The sequence below is a fragment of the Mesoplodon densirostris genome, chromosome 1, assembly GCF_025265405.1.
Source record: "Mesoplodon densirostris isolate mMesDen1 chromosome 1, mMesDen1 primary haplotype, whole genome shotgun sequence".
Lineage (NCBI taxonomy): Eukaryota > Metazoa > Chordata > Mammalia > Artiodactyla > Ziphiidae > Mesoplodon > Mesoplodon densirostris.
The window spans coordinates 6,750,520-6,768,394 of NC_082661.1; the positions used below are offsets into that span (position 1 = coordinate 6,750,520).

The 17,875-nt window shown below is 45.6% G+C and overlaps 1 protein-coding gene across 5 annotated transcripts in view; it reads left to right on the forward strand.

Annotated features, from left to right (window-relative positions):
- Positions 1-17,875, forward strand: part of DHX32 (DEAH-box helicase 32 (putative)) — a 54,500-nt gene that overhangs the window by 35,575 nt on the left and 1,050 nt on the right. For 4 of the 5 annotated variants that reach the window (XM_060098414.1, XM_060098413.1, XM_060098415.1 and 1 more), the window contains 7 exons: positions 1,839-2,084; positions 3,324-3,423; positions 3,515-3,673; positions 13,198-13,389; positions 14,030-14,179; positions 16,125-16,312; positions 17,202-17,383. In XM_060098414.1, coding sequence (XP_059954397.1) covers positions 1,839-2,084; positions 3,324-3,423; positions 3,515-3,673; positions 13,198-13,389; positions 14,030-14,179; positions 16,125-16,312; positions 17,202-17,383 — 1,217 coding nt within the window. The remainder of the gene's footprint in view (positions 1-1,838; positions 2,085-3,323; positions 3,424-3,514; positions 3,674-13,197; positions 13,390-14,029; positions 14,180-16,124; positions 16,313-17,201; positions 17,384-17,875) is intronic. The other variant, XM_060098417.1, reaches the window with a different exon arrangement.

The following is a 17,875-nucleotide window of genomic DNA, read 5'->3' on the forward strand; positions in this document are numbered from 1 at the left end:
AGCTTTCCTCACTTAAAATGATGACATGATTAGAATTATAAAAATTGGAAGAAATAGCTTTGTTCTGATTATTCCAGCTGGCAATTTTTCATTCATTACGGTCAATAATCCTGCTCTTCTCTTGGTTAAAAAAAAAAATCTGCCCCAAGTGTGAACAGGAGAAGGTACCGGGATAACTGCTGTGTGGGCCCCAGGGGGCAGCCTCTGCCCTGCTTCCTGGGGGCCTCTCAGCAGCTCAGGAATAACCTTCAAATAGCTCACCCGAGGTCTCACTATTTTTCTAGGCAGATCTGTCCACCTACAAAGCCCTTGAGTTAGTTCAATCCCACTATACAGGTGGCGGGGAAGGAAGGAGAGGTGAGCTGGAGCGCTGGACAGTAGACTCAGACTTAACAGTCATGGGAAAGCATCTTTTTTACTCAGATTTTTAGTGAAATCTAATGTATGTAATGAAATGAAATGGGGCTTCTTCCATCTGGTAGTTAGTTAGGCCCTTAAAAAAATAGAAATTTTGGGGCTTCCCTGGTGGCGCAGTGGTTGAGAGTCCGCCTGCCGATGCAGGGGACACAGGTTTGTGCCCCAGTCTGGGAAGATCCCACATGCCATGGAGCAGCAGGGCCCGTGAGCCATGGCCGCTGAGCCTGCACGTCTGGAGCCTGTGCTCCACAACAGGAGAGGCCACACAGTGAGAGGCCCGCGTACCGCAAAAAAAAAAGAAAAAAAAAAAAGAAATTTTGGAAACAAATTTAAAAGGAGTAAGAATTACATTAAGTGACATCTTTTTTATATGAGGTCCTAAAAATCTGGTTGTGATTTGAGAAATAGAAAAGTACTGCGGGGCTTCCCTGGTGGCACAGTGGTTAAGAATCCGCCTGCCAATGCAAGGGACGCAGGTTCGAGCCCTGGCCTGGGAAGATCCCACATGCCGTGGAGCAACTAAGCCCGTGCGCCACAACTACTGAAGCCCACGTGCCTAGAGCCCGTGTTCTACAACAAGAGAGGGCACCACAATGAGAAGCCCGTGCACCGCAATGAAGAGTAACCCCTGCTCACCGCAACTAGAGAAAGCCTGCGTGCAGCAACGGAGACCCAACGCAACCATTAATTAATTAATTAATTAATTAAAAGTACTGTGTAAAATGTCTTTTTGAGCATTTTACGCCAATATACTTACTTGTTTGTGGTTTTAGGGCACATAATTTACTCTTTTATTCAGTATATTTGACAATGAAGCATTTTTAAAGAGTATTTCTAAATTCCTGAATCTTGCAAATATATAAATAGCAGTGAATATTTCCTGCCTATTTCATTGCATTTCTGCTTTTTTTTTAAAGTGCTAATGAGTAATAATAGTTTTCAAGATGACCCAGATTAGAGACCCTGATTGTGGAATGTGTATGTATATATGCTTTTATTGGAAATCTAGAGATTGTTTTAGAATTCTTAGTTCTGCCACCATTAAAGCACAGTGATGCACCATCACTGATGTGAGAGTAACTTTTATTCACCTGTCATTGTTAATGGATATGAGAAATTGCACCAAACTAGAAAAAGAGCAGGATGAATGCATAAAGGCAAAGAAAATACATTTCACAAGAGGAAAGCCATTTTGGACTAAAAGCACTGAAATTATTTATAAATTATATTTAACTTCCCCAAAGACATGTTCTTATGCAGTTGTATCTCCTTTTCATATTTAACGATACCTATAGAAAATGACACAAGTATTTCTTTCCCTGTATACCTTATGCAGCTTTTGCCTATAGTTTTATATAATTTGGAGAAAGTTGTTTGTAATGTACTTTATTCTCATGGATGATGTTATTCTCTTACTTTAGGACATTGAAAAAGCCTATGAAATTATCTGTCAAGAAGGATCTAACTTAAACCCAGATCTTGGAGAGCTCGTAGTTGTTCCTTTGTATCCAAAAGAGAAATGTGCATTGTTCAAGCCAAATGATGAAACAGAGAAAAGATGCCAAGTTTATCAGAGACGCGTGGTGTTAACGGCTACCTCTGGAGAATCTTTGATCTGGAGCAACACAGTCAAATTTGTTATTGATGTCGGGGTGGAGAGAAGAAAGGTAACTATTGTTGAGGCGGTTAAATAGACTGCTGCTAATTGTCTTGGGCTCCTACCATTTTACTGACCAGAAAGTGAGGATGAACTATATGATCTGGGGATTTCTCTGTATTTGGCCATGTGTGCAAAGAAGAACTATTGCATCCAGTAACAAAGTCTTGAGCACATGTAACTGCCTGTCATTAGCAGGTTGATAGTCTGGAAACAGATTAAATTGGTTGAGGGGCCAGAGGAAAAACTTTTAAGGAAAGACAACTACTGAAGCAAATTACTTGACTCCTAAACGGATCTTTTCTTCTATACATCCCTTGGGTATTTTTGGTAGCCCCTTTATCAAAGTAATTAGCCTCTCCCCCCAGGTAATTTACTAGAAATTAGTTTCCAGTACACTGAGTTTAATTTTCGCAAATTTTGGATTTATAGTTGACATAAAATTCCATCCTAAATTTTTTTAAAAGTCTGTATATTTTTCATCACTATCCTTAAATTAAAAATCAGGAAAAATGGAAATAGGATATCTCAAACTCTCAAAGACAGTGGGACTTAAGAAATCATAGCATTTAAACTGAAAAGAATCTACCCAGGTATTGATCCATTTACCATTATTAGATGTTATGTAGCTTTTACCCCTCCAGGAAACTATGGGTCTCTTAAATATCCTTGTTTACTGTAACAGAGCAATTCCAGCCATTAGGAAGGTTCCCTTGGAACCAGTTTGGATGGATCTTATTGCATTAGTCCACCATTCAGAGAACCCAGGGTTATTACTTACCTTTAAACCATGCCTAAGGAAAATCACTGTTAGTGCCATCTGCAGTTTTTGTGTTAGCTGATAGGACTGGAAGAACCCAGCATATGTAACAAAGATGGGATCACAGTCAATTTGAATAGAACCCTGAGGAAATGCAGCACTGTCAGAGGGTCATCCTTTTCTCCACGTGGCACGTAAGTCAGCAGTATAGCGCTTTGAGAAGTGGCGTTTGTATTTCAGCAGATGATACAGAGCTCCCATATTTATTGAAGCTACAGTGAAAGCAGACAACCCTTAAATCCATTTATCAGAGCTCTTGTAGTTTCCATCTCAAGGCAAGTGAAACAATAATAACTATTGTACAAAAGAAATGAGTCGGTAGCAGAGCATTTCGTGAAGTAAAGTGTGCAAACAGCCGTCACTTCAGGGCCAGCGAGCCTGCTAAATCTTGAGTGAGCTGATGCTAAAGATGCTGTCTTTCGTTTAAAGGTGTATAATCCTAGAATAAGAGCAAACTCACTCGTCATGCAGCCCATCAGCCAAAGCCAAGCAGAGATACGCAAGCAGATTCTCGGTTCATCTTCTTCAGGTAGCACTGCGGGCCCCAAAACCAACTCACGTAAGTTCCTGTCCGGAGGCAACACAGAAACATTAAAACCATCTTCCTTGGTTTCTTCTAGGAAAACTTTTCTGTCTGTACTCTGAAGAATTCGCCTCCGAAGACATGCGGCCACTTAAGCCAGCGGAAATGCAGGAAGCCAACCTAACCAGCATGGTGCTTTTTATGAAGAGAATCGACATCGCGGGCTTAGGCCACTGTGACTTCATGAATAGACCAGGTAGCCGTGTGCCCGCGGGTCAGCAGGCGCCTGGCTGAGCCTGACCCTCATACCTCTTGCCCATCCCCAGTCCTAAGAGCAGTGGCCCTTGGTGGTGCAAGCAAGCCCGGGGCTTTGGTTTGTCCTGAAGCATTTTCCCCACTAGAGGTAAACATTCTCTAAAGTAATTTTAAAAATTAAAAAAAAGAAAAAGCTACCCTCTAGGAAATATCTGTTCTGACATTGGAAAAGCGTCTGCCCTTGGCCACTTTAACATAGGGAGATGGGGCCAGGCCAGTAGAAACCCGGGGGTGCGGGGGATAGTGGAGTACAGGGGTGTAAGGCCGAACTGAACAGTGGAGCATTCTTGGCAGCGTTAGTGTTTCTCGGTGGGAAACCTTGTAGGCAAATGGCCCTTCCTCATGGGTCACACCGTCACCTGGGGAAAAGCCACTCGAAGTTCACACCTTTGTAATTAAGGGTAAATGGAGATATGAAGGGGGTACGGTTGTTAAGCATAAGACGGAGGCCTTAGAATTACAGTCTGAGCGTCTGTCTCCTGGGGAGCTCCCCCCTGCCCTCAAGTTCACTGAGGAGGGCCCTCTACCACGGGAGTGGTGCTGCCTTCCTCCCCGCTGGTATCAGACCTGGCCGGGACCTGGGCTGCTCCCGCGGAGACCATCGGGATGCTGACCAGAAGGCTAAGCTCAAGGGCAGGCGCTCCTACCATGTGACGAGGCTCCCAGAGCCGCAGCCCGCTCCCCGCCGCCCAGTCCCAGCCCTGTTTACTCTGGAACTGCTGCTTCGTTCCCGACCCGCAGCTTAGCTTCACTGCAACTGAGTGGGTATTCACGTCCCTGTAGAAAGGTTTCTGGTTTAAGTACTGATTGCCCTTCAGTTGATGTTTAGTTTTCACTCGTGCATTAATAAAAGAGAACATCCTTAATTTTTCCACACGTTAGGCCCATGGTTAAAATTTTCACTGTGTTTATCAAAGGGGGTGATTGGCAATGTAGTAATCTTAGTGTTACGATATTCATGGCATTTATCAAATTTGCATGAGAGAGCAGCCAGCCAAAAGGCCTCGTAAGCAGAGTGCACTTAAAATGGAAACTGTAGAATTTCTACTGTTTTGTTGTGCTTTGTCTCAATTCCTATGTTTTTCAGTCATTTTGTCCAGTGGTGCCATTAGGATTACAAGCACTTGAGAAATATAGGTTATATTAGAGTTACTCTTTCTCAAATACTTCTTAAAATAGCGCACAGACCTTGGAGTAGGTGAAGTAAGAGGAGGGTCCCCTAAGAAAGCTAACCTCTGACATGAAAAGGTAGAAGAGAAAATAGAGTGTGGACACAGGTTCTCATTACAAGAAGAGCAGCCAAGTGGACGGTCCAAGACTCCAAGCCTGGATGGTCCTGAGGAGCGGGGTCAGGACCTCACCTAGAGGTCACGACAGGGGCTCCTGCTCTTCAGCAGCGCCCAGTCCTTCCCTAGAACCGCAGGGAGTTTCATATTGAAACTCTCCCAGTAAACACTTTGGAAAATCACTTTCTTTGGGAAACTCTTTGGAATCTAACGTTTTCAACAGACTCTTCCCTGAAGGAGCAGTGGAATCTCTAGGAGGAAAGGGTCCAGGTGAGCTCCTGTCTCGTCTAAGATTGATCTCCTTCCTCTGGAGCCACCTCCGCCCTTGGAGCTGTCTGTTCTTGCAGGAAAAGGGTTGCTGTTCTCCAGCAGAAGCTCAGAGGCACGCGGGAAAGAGAGGCCTAAATCGAATGCATGTCAAGAAGGCCTTGGCATTGAGGTTCCTGGGAAGATTAGGACATCACCTGGAGAACCGCCAAGTAGTCCCAGCCGGACCCCTGAGGATGCTAGCCAGCTTGGCTTCTGTAGAGCTTCCCCACCCAAAAGAAGGTCCCAGAAGAGGCCCGGCCCCTTCCTAACTAGCTGCAAGGATGAATATGCTAGTGATAAATATACCTTGAGGGAGTAGCTTGGAGGAAAGAAACAGTCATAGGATGTGATGTAAGGTGGTAAAGTATCTGTAGCAAACTCAGGCTGAGTGCATTTTTCTTTGATAGCAATGGCCAGAGTGACAGGACTGTGGCAAGTTAGAAAGGGTGTGGGCAGGGCCCTGGGGGGGGGCGGCAGAGGGGGGCGGCTGGGGCCCCGCGGCGGGGGGCCAGGGCGGGTGTGATGCGGCCCGGAAAGGCTGGGAAGCACGGGCTGCAGGATTCCTTTAGCTGTGATCCCTTAACTCTCAAGTAGTGAAGCCACTGTGCTCCTGGCTTTCACTCTGGTCCCTGAGAAAAAAGGAGTCCAGAAGGTGAGGGTGTGTCACTTGCATCCATTTCTCCGTCTTTCACCGCTGACCCCGGGGCTTCTGTCGTCGGCCGGCCAGTCGCCACTGGAGGCCACCCCCTGAAGAAACAGTTTTCAGTTTTGAAAACTGCTCACCTCTTAAGCCCAAGAATCACCACGTGTTGATTGCCTGGGCACCTTCTTGTCATGATGGCCGCTGTTTGCTGGACTAGCGTGAAGAGAAGAGCAGGCCTTGTAACCTCGAAGATTTTCAAAAGCAAACGGCAGACCACAGCCGTGCAGAGGAGATCCCGTGTCTCTCGGTGGTCACCCTCTGCTGCTCACTCCCCGGGGCTTAGAGCTGGTAACGGGGGACAAAAGGGTGAGGGTGACCATTTATTTTTGTCCCCTGACAGTATGCACATAACTATTTTCTGCTGTGCTTGGGGAAATGTAACTGTGGATTAACTCTGACTCATCGTTTTGAAAGAAAAAAAAAAAAAAGATGATGCTTGCAGCTGCTGCATGTAACTCCTCTTGTAAATGAAATACGCAGGTGCAGCAGACCTGCCGCCCGTCTCAGGACTCGCGTAACATGAGGGTAGAGGGTCTGCCCTCCTGTATCAAGGGGGTTATTAAAAGGTTCAAGTGAGATTATTTATGCAGAAGTGCTCTGTGTACCGTGTAGGGTAGGAGGTGGGCACGTGCCAGCTTTTGTGAGCAGGTCCTTGTGAAATTAAGTGGAACAGAGGCCTTGCCTTTCTCTCCTCTTCAGAGCCAAACTCAATCCTATTCCCTAAAAGTCCCAAGACTACTGAGGATCTACACCGTCCAGCCAGCACCATCTCGATTCTTCCGTTTCTCCCCTCCGTGGGCTCTTCACTTCAGTGCACACAGTGCCCAGGCTCCAGTCCTAAAACCCACCAGGCCAGAAACTTCATCTTCTGCTTCCGCCCTGTCCAGCTGTCACTCTCTTTCTCCATGTCCATCTGCATATGTGTACATCTGTGTAATTCACGTGTGTACGAGGCACACGGCAAGCCTCGTGTGAGCACAGCTATCCTCCTTCCCCGGGCCAACTTCGTCCCTGCCTTTTCTAAGTCCCAGTGGCACTTGGATACACTCTTCCTTTGTGACAGAATTTCTGAGGTATACAATTCTTCTGGGTGCCAGTGCCAGTAACACCACTCAAACTGGCATAAGTCAAAGTGTGTTGTGATAAGGAACTTGAGGTGTCTTATGAAATCCAGGACGAGAATGTGGCAGTGCCTTAGGGACACCTAAGAACAGAGGCTTGAACAGCACGGGTACTCAGCTTCTCGTCTCTGTCTCTTGGTTCTTCTCTCTCCTGCTGAGTGCCTGAGTAAATGTCCCCGTGACGGGGAGGGGAACAACCTGTGATTCCTGCTATGTGACCTCTAAAATTTTGGCAGACTTTTCAAGGCCGTAGGAAAGATGCCACGTGAGGCTGTTGTTTCTGGAAATGACACAGCAGAGCCTTGGATTCCTCATCTGACCTGCACTCTTGCTTAGAATGAGCACTGGGTCAGTCCCTCCCTCTGGCTGGTGGACTTAACCCTTGTTCCAGATTAATGGCCTCTTTGTTTGTGAGCAGCCTTTCTGCAGATACTGTGGCAGGAAAATGCAGATTCAGTATTGGAGCCTGGCATTTGGGGTTCCATGGAAAAAAGGCACCATAACGAAATAGTATGATAATAGCCCTGCAATTTACTTTGAGTGATAGCCCTGGGGGAGGTGTGTGACCTTGTAGTGAGCTACCCTACAGGGAGTACGGCTGCCATTGGCAATAGAACTTAATAAAAATGATGATTTGTTCATATTGAAATTGCCTTTGGAATAAAGCAGTGTGATTTTGCACTGCTGTAAACAAGAGGCCTCACACTAAAACATTTATATTCCATTTGTTAGCATTATTTACCATGGATTACACTTAAATAGCACTGCCATAAAGAACCCTCATCTAAACGCTTCAGCTTTTATCTAAGACAATTTTATGGGCCATACTGGGGAGATGTCTTAAAATGTAGAATGTAATATTAGCAAATCCTATTCAGTTATTTATTATTATTCCTTCACCTGTATAATCTGCATTCATTAACTTGTTCTTTCTAATATAATAAAACCCCAAGAACTTCCTCTCTTTATCTGGTGTTCGGACCAAGAGCCGTATCATAAAGTTACGTCCGTTAGTAACTCTGTGTGCAGCCAACTCAACTCCAGGACATAAAAATGAGAAGTAGGTGCCCTCTGGGGACAGAGGCTGGCTGTTAAGCCAGATGCACTTACAGGGACGGTTGCCAGAGATCCTGTAACTTACAATGCAGCAGCTTTGCTGATTTATGGAAGTTGGTTTCTACACAACTTTCAGGAATTAACTTTGTGTTCCCAGTGCCCTCCTGCTCTGTTTAATCTGAGATGCTTATTTCTGCTGCTGCTTTTTGCACCTTCTCTGGCATGTCAGCTGTTACTTTTTTTCCTCCCAATCTTATGTTCAGTTAAATTTTTCTATTGTGCTGTTTGTTGAACAGAAATCCTTAATTTTTTTTTAATTTTTAAATTTTATTTTTTTATACTGCAGGTTCTTATTAGTCATCAATTTTATACACATCAGTGTATACATGTCAATCCCAATCGCCCAGTTCAGCCCACCACCACCATCCCACCACCCCACGGCTTTCCCCCCTTGGTGTCCATACGTTTGTTCTTTACATCTGTGTCTCAACTTCTGCCCTGCAAACTGGTTCATCTGCACCATTTTCCTAGGTTTCACATACATGCATTAATATACGATATTTATTTTTCTCTTTCTGACTTACTTCACTCTGTATGACAGTCTCTAGGTCCATCCACGTCTCAACAAATAACCCAATTTCGTTCCTTTTTATGGCTGAGTAATATTCCATTGTATATATGTACCACATCTTCTTTATCCATTCATCTGTTGATGGGCATTTAGGTTGCTTCTATGACCTGGCTATGGTAAATAGTGCTGCAATGAACATTGGGGTGCATGTGTCTTTTTGAATTATGCTTTTCTCTGGGTATATGCCCAGTAGTAGGATTGCTGGGTCATATGGTAATTCTATTTTTAGCTTTTTAAGGAACCTCCATACTGTTCTCCATAGTGGCTATATCAATTTACATTCCCACCAACAGTGCAAGAGGGTTCCCTTTTCTCCACACCTTCTCCAGCATTTGTTGTTTGTAGATTTTCTGATGCCCATTCTAACTGGTGTGAGATGATACCTCATTGTAGTTTTGATTTGCATTTCTCTAATAATTAGTGATGTTGAGCAGCTTTTCATGTGCTTCTTGGCCATCTGTATGTCTTCTTTGGAGAAATGTCTATATAGGTCTTCTGCCCATTTTTGGATTGGGTTGTTTGTTTCTTTAATATTGAGCTGCATGAGCTGTTTATATATTTTGGAGATTAATCCTTTATCCGTTGATTTGTTTGCAAATATTTTCTCCCATTCTGAGGGTTGTCTTTTCATCTTGTTTATGGTTTCCTTTGCTGCACAAAAGCTTTAAAGTTTCATTAGGTCCCATTTGTTTATTTTTGTTTTTATTTGCATTACTCTAGGAGGTGGATCAAAAAAGATCTTGCTGTGATTTATGTCAAAGAGTGTTCTGCGTATGTTGTCCTCTAAGAGTTTGATAGTGTCTGGTCTCACATTTAGGTCTCAAATCCATTTTGAGTTTATTTTTGTGTATGGTGTTAGGGAGTGTTCTAATTTCATTCTTTTACATGTAGCTGTGCAGTTTTCCCAGCACCACTTATTGAAGAGACTGTCTTTTCTCCATTGTATATCCTTGCCTCCTTTGTCATAGATTAGTTGACCATAGGTGTGTGGGTTTATCTCTGGGCTTTCTATCTTGTTCCGTTGATCTATGTTTCTGTTTTTGTGCCAGTACCATATTTCTTGATTACTGTAGCTTTGTAGTATAGTCTGAAGTCAGGGAGTCTGATTCCTCCAGCTCTGTTTTTTTCCCTCAAGACCGCTTTGGCTATTTGGGGTCTTCTGTGTCTCCATACAAACTTTAAGATTTTTTGTTCTAGTTCTGTAAAAAATGCCATTGGTAATTTGATACGGATTGCATTGAATCTGTAGATTGCTTTGGCTAGTATAGTCATTTTCACAATATTGATTCTTCTAATCCAAGAACATGGTATATCTCTCCATCTGTTGGTATCATCTTTAATTTCTTTCATCAGTGTCTTATAGTTTTCTACATACAGGTCTTTTGTCTCCCTAGGTAGATTTATTCCTAGGTATTTTATTCTTTTTGTTGCAGTGGTAAATGGGAGTGTTTCCTTAATTTCTCTTTCAGATTTTTCATCATTAGTGTATAGGAATGCAAGAGATTTCTGTGCATTAATTTTGTATCCTGCAACTTTACCGAATTCATTGATTAGCTCTAGTAGTTTTCTGGTGGCATTTTTAGGATTCTCTATGTGTAGTATCATGACATCTGCAAACAGGGACAGTTTTACTTCTTTTCCAATTTGTATTCGTGTTATTTTTCTTCTCTGATTGCCATGGCTAGAACTTCCAAAACTATGTTGAATAATAGTGGTGAGAGTGGACATCCTTGTCTTGTTCCTGATCTTAGAGGGAATGCTTTCAGTTTTTCACCATTGAGAATGATGTTTGCTCTGGGTTTGTCGTATATGGTCTTTATTATGTTGAGGTAGGTTCCCTCTATGCCCACTTTCTAAAGAGTTTTTATCATAAATGGGTGTTGAATTTTGTCAAAAGCTCTTTCTGCATCTCTTGAGATGATCATATGGTTTTTATTCTTCAATTTGTTAATATGGTGTATCACATTGATTGTGATTTCACAATTCACAAATGTGATTTCATTTCTTTTCATTCCTTTTTCTTTATTCTGTTCTGCAGCAGTGAATTCCACCATTCTGTCTTCCAGGTCACTTGTCCATTCTTCTGCCTCAGTTATTCTGCTACTGATTCCTTCTAGTGTATTTTTCATTTCAGTTATTGTATTGTTCATCTCTGTTTGTTTGTTCTATAATTCTTCTAGGTCCTTGTTAAACATTTCTTGCATCTTCTCAATCTTTGCCTCCATTCTTTTTCCGAGGTCCTGGATCATCTTCACTATCATTATTCTGAATTCTTTTTCTGGAAGGTTGCCTATCTCCACTTCATTTAGTTGTTTTTCTGGGTTTTTATCTTGTTCCTTCATCTGGTACATAGCCCTCTGCCTTTTCATCTTGTCTATCTTTCTGTGAACGTGGTTTTTGTTTCACAGGCTGCAGGATTGTAGTTCTTGCTTCTGCTGTCTGCCCTCTGGTGGATGAGGCCATCTCTGTTACTTTCGATTTCATGGCTCACTGATGGCTCGGACTCTTTTTCTAAATAGCCCATCTGTTTACTTCCCGGGACTGTGATTTCTCAAGGTCTCATCCTTGCCCCAGGGTCTCCAAATGAACAAGGAGTCCACCAGTGCTCCTGGCTAGTGCCCTGGAGAGGCCAAGGGGTCACAAGCCAAGAACGGAATGCCCTGAGGCCGTGCTCTTCTCAGTTTTAAATCTTGATGAAAGAAACCAAAACCAGAGATGTTCAGCTTCTTTCCTCCATGGTGGGGTGAAAGCCACGCCCGAGCCCTCTAGCAGATGCCTGGGTTCTCTGCAGTCTTGCTCACAGCCCCCCTCAGCCCAACACTTAACTTGCTTTCACAGTAACTGATCTTTCACCGGCAAATCACGTGTCAGAGGTGGAGGCCAGGCCCGTTCCATGCTCTCTCCTCCAGCAAGAGGCCTGGGGATGCGAGGAGGTCCGGGGGTCCTTCCCCAGCCCGCAGGGGGGTCTCTCCCAGTGTTCCCAGGTCTCTTGATGGGAATGGAGGGACTTTATCAAATCTGAATTTGGGACTGGCTTTTGAGTTACACAGTTTGCTTGAAATTGTGACAAATAGCTTAGTGGCCAACGTTTGGGCAGCAAATAAGTAAATCTGTACTGTTCGTTACCTTGAACTCCCAGCTACAAGGAGGTTAAACTGCTTCTCAGGTCCCCACAGGCTCTGTCTCCCGCCTGCCAGGAACATGTTGGAAGTGAGACAAGTGAAAGCCGTTGAGTAGTTCATAAATCCTTCCGTTTCTGGGGTAGAACAATCCAGCAGCTTCATGCTATGTGACTTGCTTCTTTGTGAGGCCTGGTGAAAAACACATGTATTCATTTTAATGTGACTTTATTTTGCAAGGACAAGGAGAATACCTCACTTTGAATAAATGGATTTATCTTTGTAGGTGGATATTAAGCATATATAATAAAACTACACCATTATTAATGTCATATAAACTTATAAGGGAAATAAAGGGATGGAGAAAATTAGGCTTTGGTCCTTACTTGTACTGGCAAATAGCTTTCAACATCCTTGTCTACCATTTCTGTCATCTGGGCCAGTTTCAATTGATTTGTTTTTCTCTTTATTATGGGATTATATTTTCCTGCTTTTCATGCCTCATAATATTTGTTGGATGCTAGACGTTGTACATTTTACTGGGTTGGATACTGGCTATTTTGTATTCCTGTAAATATTCCTGAGCTATGTCCTGGGATGCAGAGTGATCCTTTCAGGTCTTGACTTTAGGATTAGTTAGGTGGCACTGGAACAGTGTACATGTGGGGTGTAGTTATTCTGTGTTCCGCCCACCCCCCCAGAGTCCCATGAACCATGAGCCTTTGCAGCCTGGCTGGTGGGAACGGGCATATCTAGATCCCGTGTGAGCACCAGGCACTGACCCGCTGCTCCTCTGGATGGTTCCTTCTCTGGCCTGGAGTGGAGTGAATGGGCCCTGCTGGCTGACTGAGGGGCTCTCGTACATCCTCTGAGTCCTCGCTCTAGAGCTCTCGCCTCTCAGGAGGTCCGACCTGCAGGCTCTGGCCACCTTAGTCTCCCTGGACCCTCAGCACCCTCTCCATAATTCGGGGAGTCGGGCAGCTCCCCTTGGGTCCCCTCCCAGCACCACAGCCTGGAAACTCTCAAGGCAGTAAGCTGGGCAGTCCTCAGGCTTACCTCTTGAGGTGTCCCCCTCTCAGGAATCACTGTCCTTCGTTGCCTGATGTTCTCTGTCTTGCGAACTCTTGTTTCATATATTTTGTTCATTGTTGGGTGGTTCTGTGTGGGAGGGAAAATCCAGTACCTGTGACTCCAGCTTGGTTGTATGAGACATTGTAATTATTAATTTTGTCTTCCCTAGCACCAGAAAGTTTGATGCAGGCTTTGGAAGACTTAGATTATCTGGCAGCACTGGACAATGATGGAAATCTTTCTGAATTTGGAATCATCATGTCAGAGTTTCCTCTTGATCCACAACTCTCCAAGTCTATCTTAGCATCCTGTGAATTTGACTGTGTAGATGAAATGCTCACAATCGCTGCCATGGTAACAGGTATTCCTTCCACGGCTCTTTCGTACTGTGTATCTGCAGCAGGTATAGATTTAAATGAGATCCATTTGAAATGATAATGAAATATTTTAGTAGTTTTAAAATGTAGAAAATTATAAGAATTGCCTCAATATGAAACAATCTAAGTAAAAACCCAGTGAATTTCTTAAAGCAGACAGGTGAAAGCATACCAAGCTCGCTTTTGCTGAAGTGATCGGTACAGATCAAGAAAAACGTGTCACGTGTGCGTGTTTTTTATTTCCTACCGCTTCATTCATCTTGGTTTATAGGTTTTAATTGATTCTTTTACTGGCAGGACAAACCAAAGGCTATGCTGCATTTGGGCCTGAGTTCTAATCCTGTCCCCGGACCGGGGGCTGTAATATTTACCAGCAGGGTGTCCGCTGTGCTGAGCAGACCTGAGAAAAGCTAACACACAGGAGTAAGGAGAAGCACCAGATGACAGCTCACCCTACAGTTCTCTGATTTCTATGTAAACAGGATAGCATGTTATTCACAGAGTAAGACAGGAGCAGGGCTACAAACAGCCGTGAGCCCCCACCTGTTCCCCCGCCCCCGCAGCCTGTCGTGCTAAAGGGCACATCTCACTACTGCTGACCTTCTGCCCTTTTGCATCTTAAAGCTCCTCATTGCTTTTCGCATCTGCCCCCGGGAACAGAGGCGGCCGCCTCGTCTTGTTGGAAGACGTTCTTACATCCTGAAGGAGATCACTTCACCCTCATCAACGTTTACAGGGCCTACCAGGACATGGCTCTGAATTCCACCAGCGAACGTAAGTGAACGCTTGGCCTTCTCAGAAATGACCTCCGAATTCCACCTTTCCTTCCCCAGACGAAGCGGGGTTGTTATTCGTCCAACACCCTTTCTCTCCAGCCCCCTTGGTCATTTGAGTGGGATGGCGCTAGAGGCCCTCAGGCACCCGCAGGTGAGCAGTAGAGACACGCCTCCTGCGCCCACAGAGGGCGGGCCTGCATCCACGGACCGGCGCCCAGCCCGGCAGCCTTCAGAGCGAGCTCGCTGGGGACGCAGGGACGGGGGACACAGACTTGCACAGCACGGCTCCTGTCCTCTCGGGTCCAGGGCGGAAGGAAAGGAACTGCCATCTCTAGGTGCCCACCGGCCAGAGCTGTGCTTTGTGCCCTTCATAACATGGCATGCTCAGTACTGGATGGAGAGAGAACATGGAGCTTTCAAAACAAAACAACCCCCAGCTCCAGGTGATAGTAATGAATAAATAGGCTGATGAGGGCCTCCCTGGTGGCGCAGTGGTTGAGAGTCCGCCTGCCGATGCAGGGCATACGGGTTCGTGCCCCGGTCTGGGAGGATCCCACATGCCGCGGAGCGGCTGGGCCCGTGAGCCATGGCCGCTGGGCCTGCGCATCCGGAGCCTGTGCTCCGCAACGGGAGAGGCCACGGCAGTGAGAGGCCCGCGTACTGCAAAAAAAAAAAAAAAAAAAAAAAAAAATAGGCTGATGAGCTGAGGGAGGCTGGACCCTGGCCGAGGAGGGGAGGGGGGCGGGGAGGGCGTCCAGGGGAGTAGAATGGCTGGTGTAAAGCTGCGGCAGAAGTCCTGGGTACGTCTAAACCACGGTGGGTACGTTCCCGTTCCCAGTGGTGAGGGAACGGAAAACTCCTCCACGTGAAGCTCCTGTGCTGGGCCTTAAAGACAGGAAGGGGGTCTCCAGGGGCAGACGGGGCAAAGCAGTGAGGCGGACACAGCCAGAGCGGAGCTCCCTTCCCGCCAGGAGGGTCATTCTCACCTTTGTTCTCCGCGATGCTGCCTTTACCTCCTTTGCTCCAGCAGACGGTGTGGAAAAGGTTTAAAGTGAAAAGTATGACCGCAGCCAGGGTGGCAGCGCGGGGAGTTAGTTGTTCGAAGCCGAGCAGAGGAAGTTGTCAGTGGAGCCAGGAAGCACATGAGGGCCTTGGCATCTTTGGAGGGCAAGCCGGTGGCGGTCGTCGTCGGGCCAAGCGCACGCAGTCCTGTGGCTCCGGACGGGCCTGAGTGAGTGGACGGGAAGGACCGACGGAGGTCTGCAGCCCGCTGTGCCGAGGCCACGGGCGCTCCCAGGCCAAGGCAAAACTCTGGGTCCAGCTAATGCAGACGGCAAGAAAGAAGGACTTCACACCGATCCAGGGGACTGAATCTCGATACAAAATTTGCAGCGAGGGTAGGCGAGCTTCACTGGGACATCATTAATTCCCAGCGCAGCCTAGTAGTAATCCTTTTCTTATAATTAGGTAAAGTATGTGAGATATTTTCATGGATCAGAGGTATCTGTACTGTAAGCCTTTTCCCTCCTAGTTTGATGGAATGTCGTGGGCACGTACATCCTCGCCGTAGGCACACTGGACGAAATGGTGACCTTGAGACGGTCTCTTCTGCCCCTTACGAGCCAGATGAGGGTGATACAGTATTGGTCAGTGCTAGGGACCTTCACTGTACAGTTGGTGGGCTCGTGGAGTCCCCCGCAGCCACTGCAGGTCCTGCCAGTCGGCACCCTCTCCCTTCCCAGCGGTGCCAGGGACAGCCGCTCCCCAGGGACAGTCACTCCCGCGGCCACCGGAGGTCCCCGTCCTTGCTGCCTCCCCCGCGCCCACTCACGTGACAGCCTTGTTAGCAGGGACGCAGGGACGCAGAGGCAGCGCCTTCCCGCCTGGGCTCGCTCGGTCGTGACAGGTCATTTCTAAACAGCCTGCTGTTTGTTCCTTCCTAGACTCTGTTGAAAAGTGGTGTCACGATAACTTCCTCAACTGCTCTGCACTCAGGATGGCAGATGTTATCCGAGCCGAACTCTTAGAAATCATCAAGCGAATCGAGCTTCCTTACACAGAACCTGCTTTTGGCTCAAAGGAAAACACCCTGAACATACGGAAAGCTCTTCTGTCTGGTTACTTTATGCAGGTAAGAATGGACAAGGCCACCTGCAGTGTGCCCTTTACAAAATTTTACCTATTCAGGACATCCTGTCAGAAACCTCCCACTTAGGATGATTATTGTACTGATGTTAACTTTAAAACTAAAAACCCTTATATGTTATTAAAGATTTAGTATTTAAATATACTTCCCCTCAGGGGAACGGAGGACTAAGCTAGCATGTTCTTTCTGTCAGGAAGACCTTTTCCATCACGAGGAATTGTTACAGCACTCTTTGGCTGAACAGTTATAGTCCCTCATCTCACCTGTTTGCTCCCATGTACCTGGTGATGTAATGCCCACCAAGAAGTAAAGGCAACAGCCCGTTTGTTTCTTTCCCAGCGTGGAGGTTGACTAACGTAGCGCCTCTCAACTAAAGCACGTTACAGAATAAGTATGCACCACCTAAACTCGAAAGCACTCTTACTGGAGAAAAAGGACATTTTATCATGGATTTCCTCATCTGTATGGAAGAAGTAAGGTTACCTGCATCACAGGGTTCTTATCATGAGGACTAAATGAGCTGAAACGTCAAGCGTAAAGCACTGGACACTTGCAAGCGTGGTCCATAATGTGACAGGGAACGTACTAGCTTTATTTCTTGACCAAAACATTCACCTTTGTAGATGCGCTATTTTGGCTGCCCTGAAACGGATAAAATTAGCTAACATCTTTATCATCATCACTGGCTCCAGGTTTTGAGCAAAACATGTTTATGTCTTATTTTCTATATCTGAAACTAGAAAACATGGGTGGCAAATCTGTAGTTTTAACTATTCTGTATGAAGTATTTTGGAATTTTTAAAACAAAATATTTTTGTGTATCGATCTCCGTATTAATACAAAATCCTTTTTTCTGTAAAACGCTGCCTTTTAGATTGCTCGGGATGTTGATGGGTCAGGTAATTACTTAATGCTGACGCACAAGCAAGTTGCACAGCTGCATCCCCTTTCTTGTTACTCTGTCGCCAAGAAGATGCCAGAGTGGGTTCTCTTCCATAAATTCAGCATATCTGACAACAACTACATCAGGATCGCCTCAGAAATCTCTCCTGAACTGTAAGTTTAACGGAGAAAAAGGGGGTTTCTTTGAATTCATACATGAAGAGTGAATGACAACTTTGGCTTTTCTTACATTTTCAATGTAAGTTTATACCGCTACCAATCTAAATTATGTTGAGTACCTACTAAAGGCAGGTCTCTGTAGATGACTAAGAAGTATTCACGCCTCTGAGATTACAGCATAAAGAGAGAACAGTATAGAAATGTACAGCAAAGCACGATGCACCTTAAGAGGAACAGGGCGAGCAGGTGCAGACCTTGAGCGTAGCAACCTCTCAAAACAGGCCGCTGAGACTGGAGCAAGCGGGGAAGAGAAGGAGTGGAGGCGAGGTTGAAGACAGGCAGGTAGCAGAGGTGTAGGGTACGGGCCGCATAGAGTTTGGAGTTGACCCTAAGTGCAGTGCAAAGCAATTGGAGACTCCGTTTCAAGCAAGGGTAACCTCTTCGCCATATATTTTAAAGATCCCTCTGGCTGCTAAGTGAATGAGC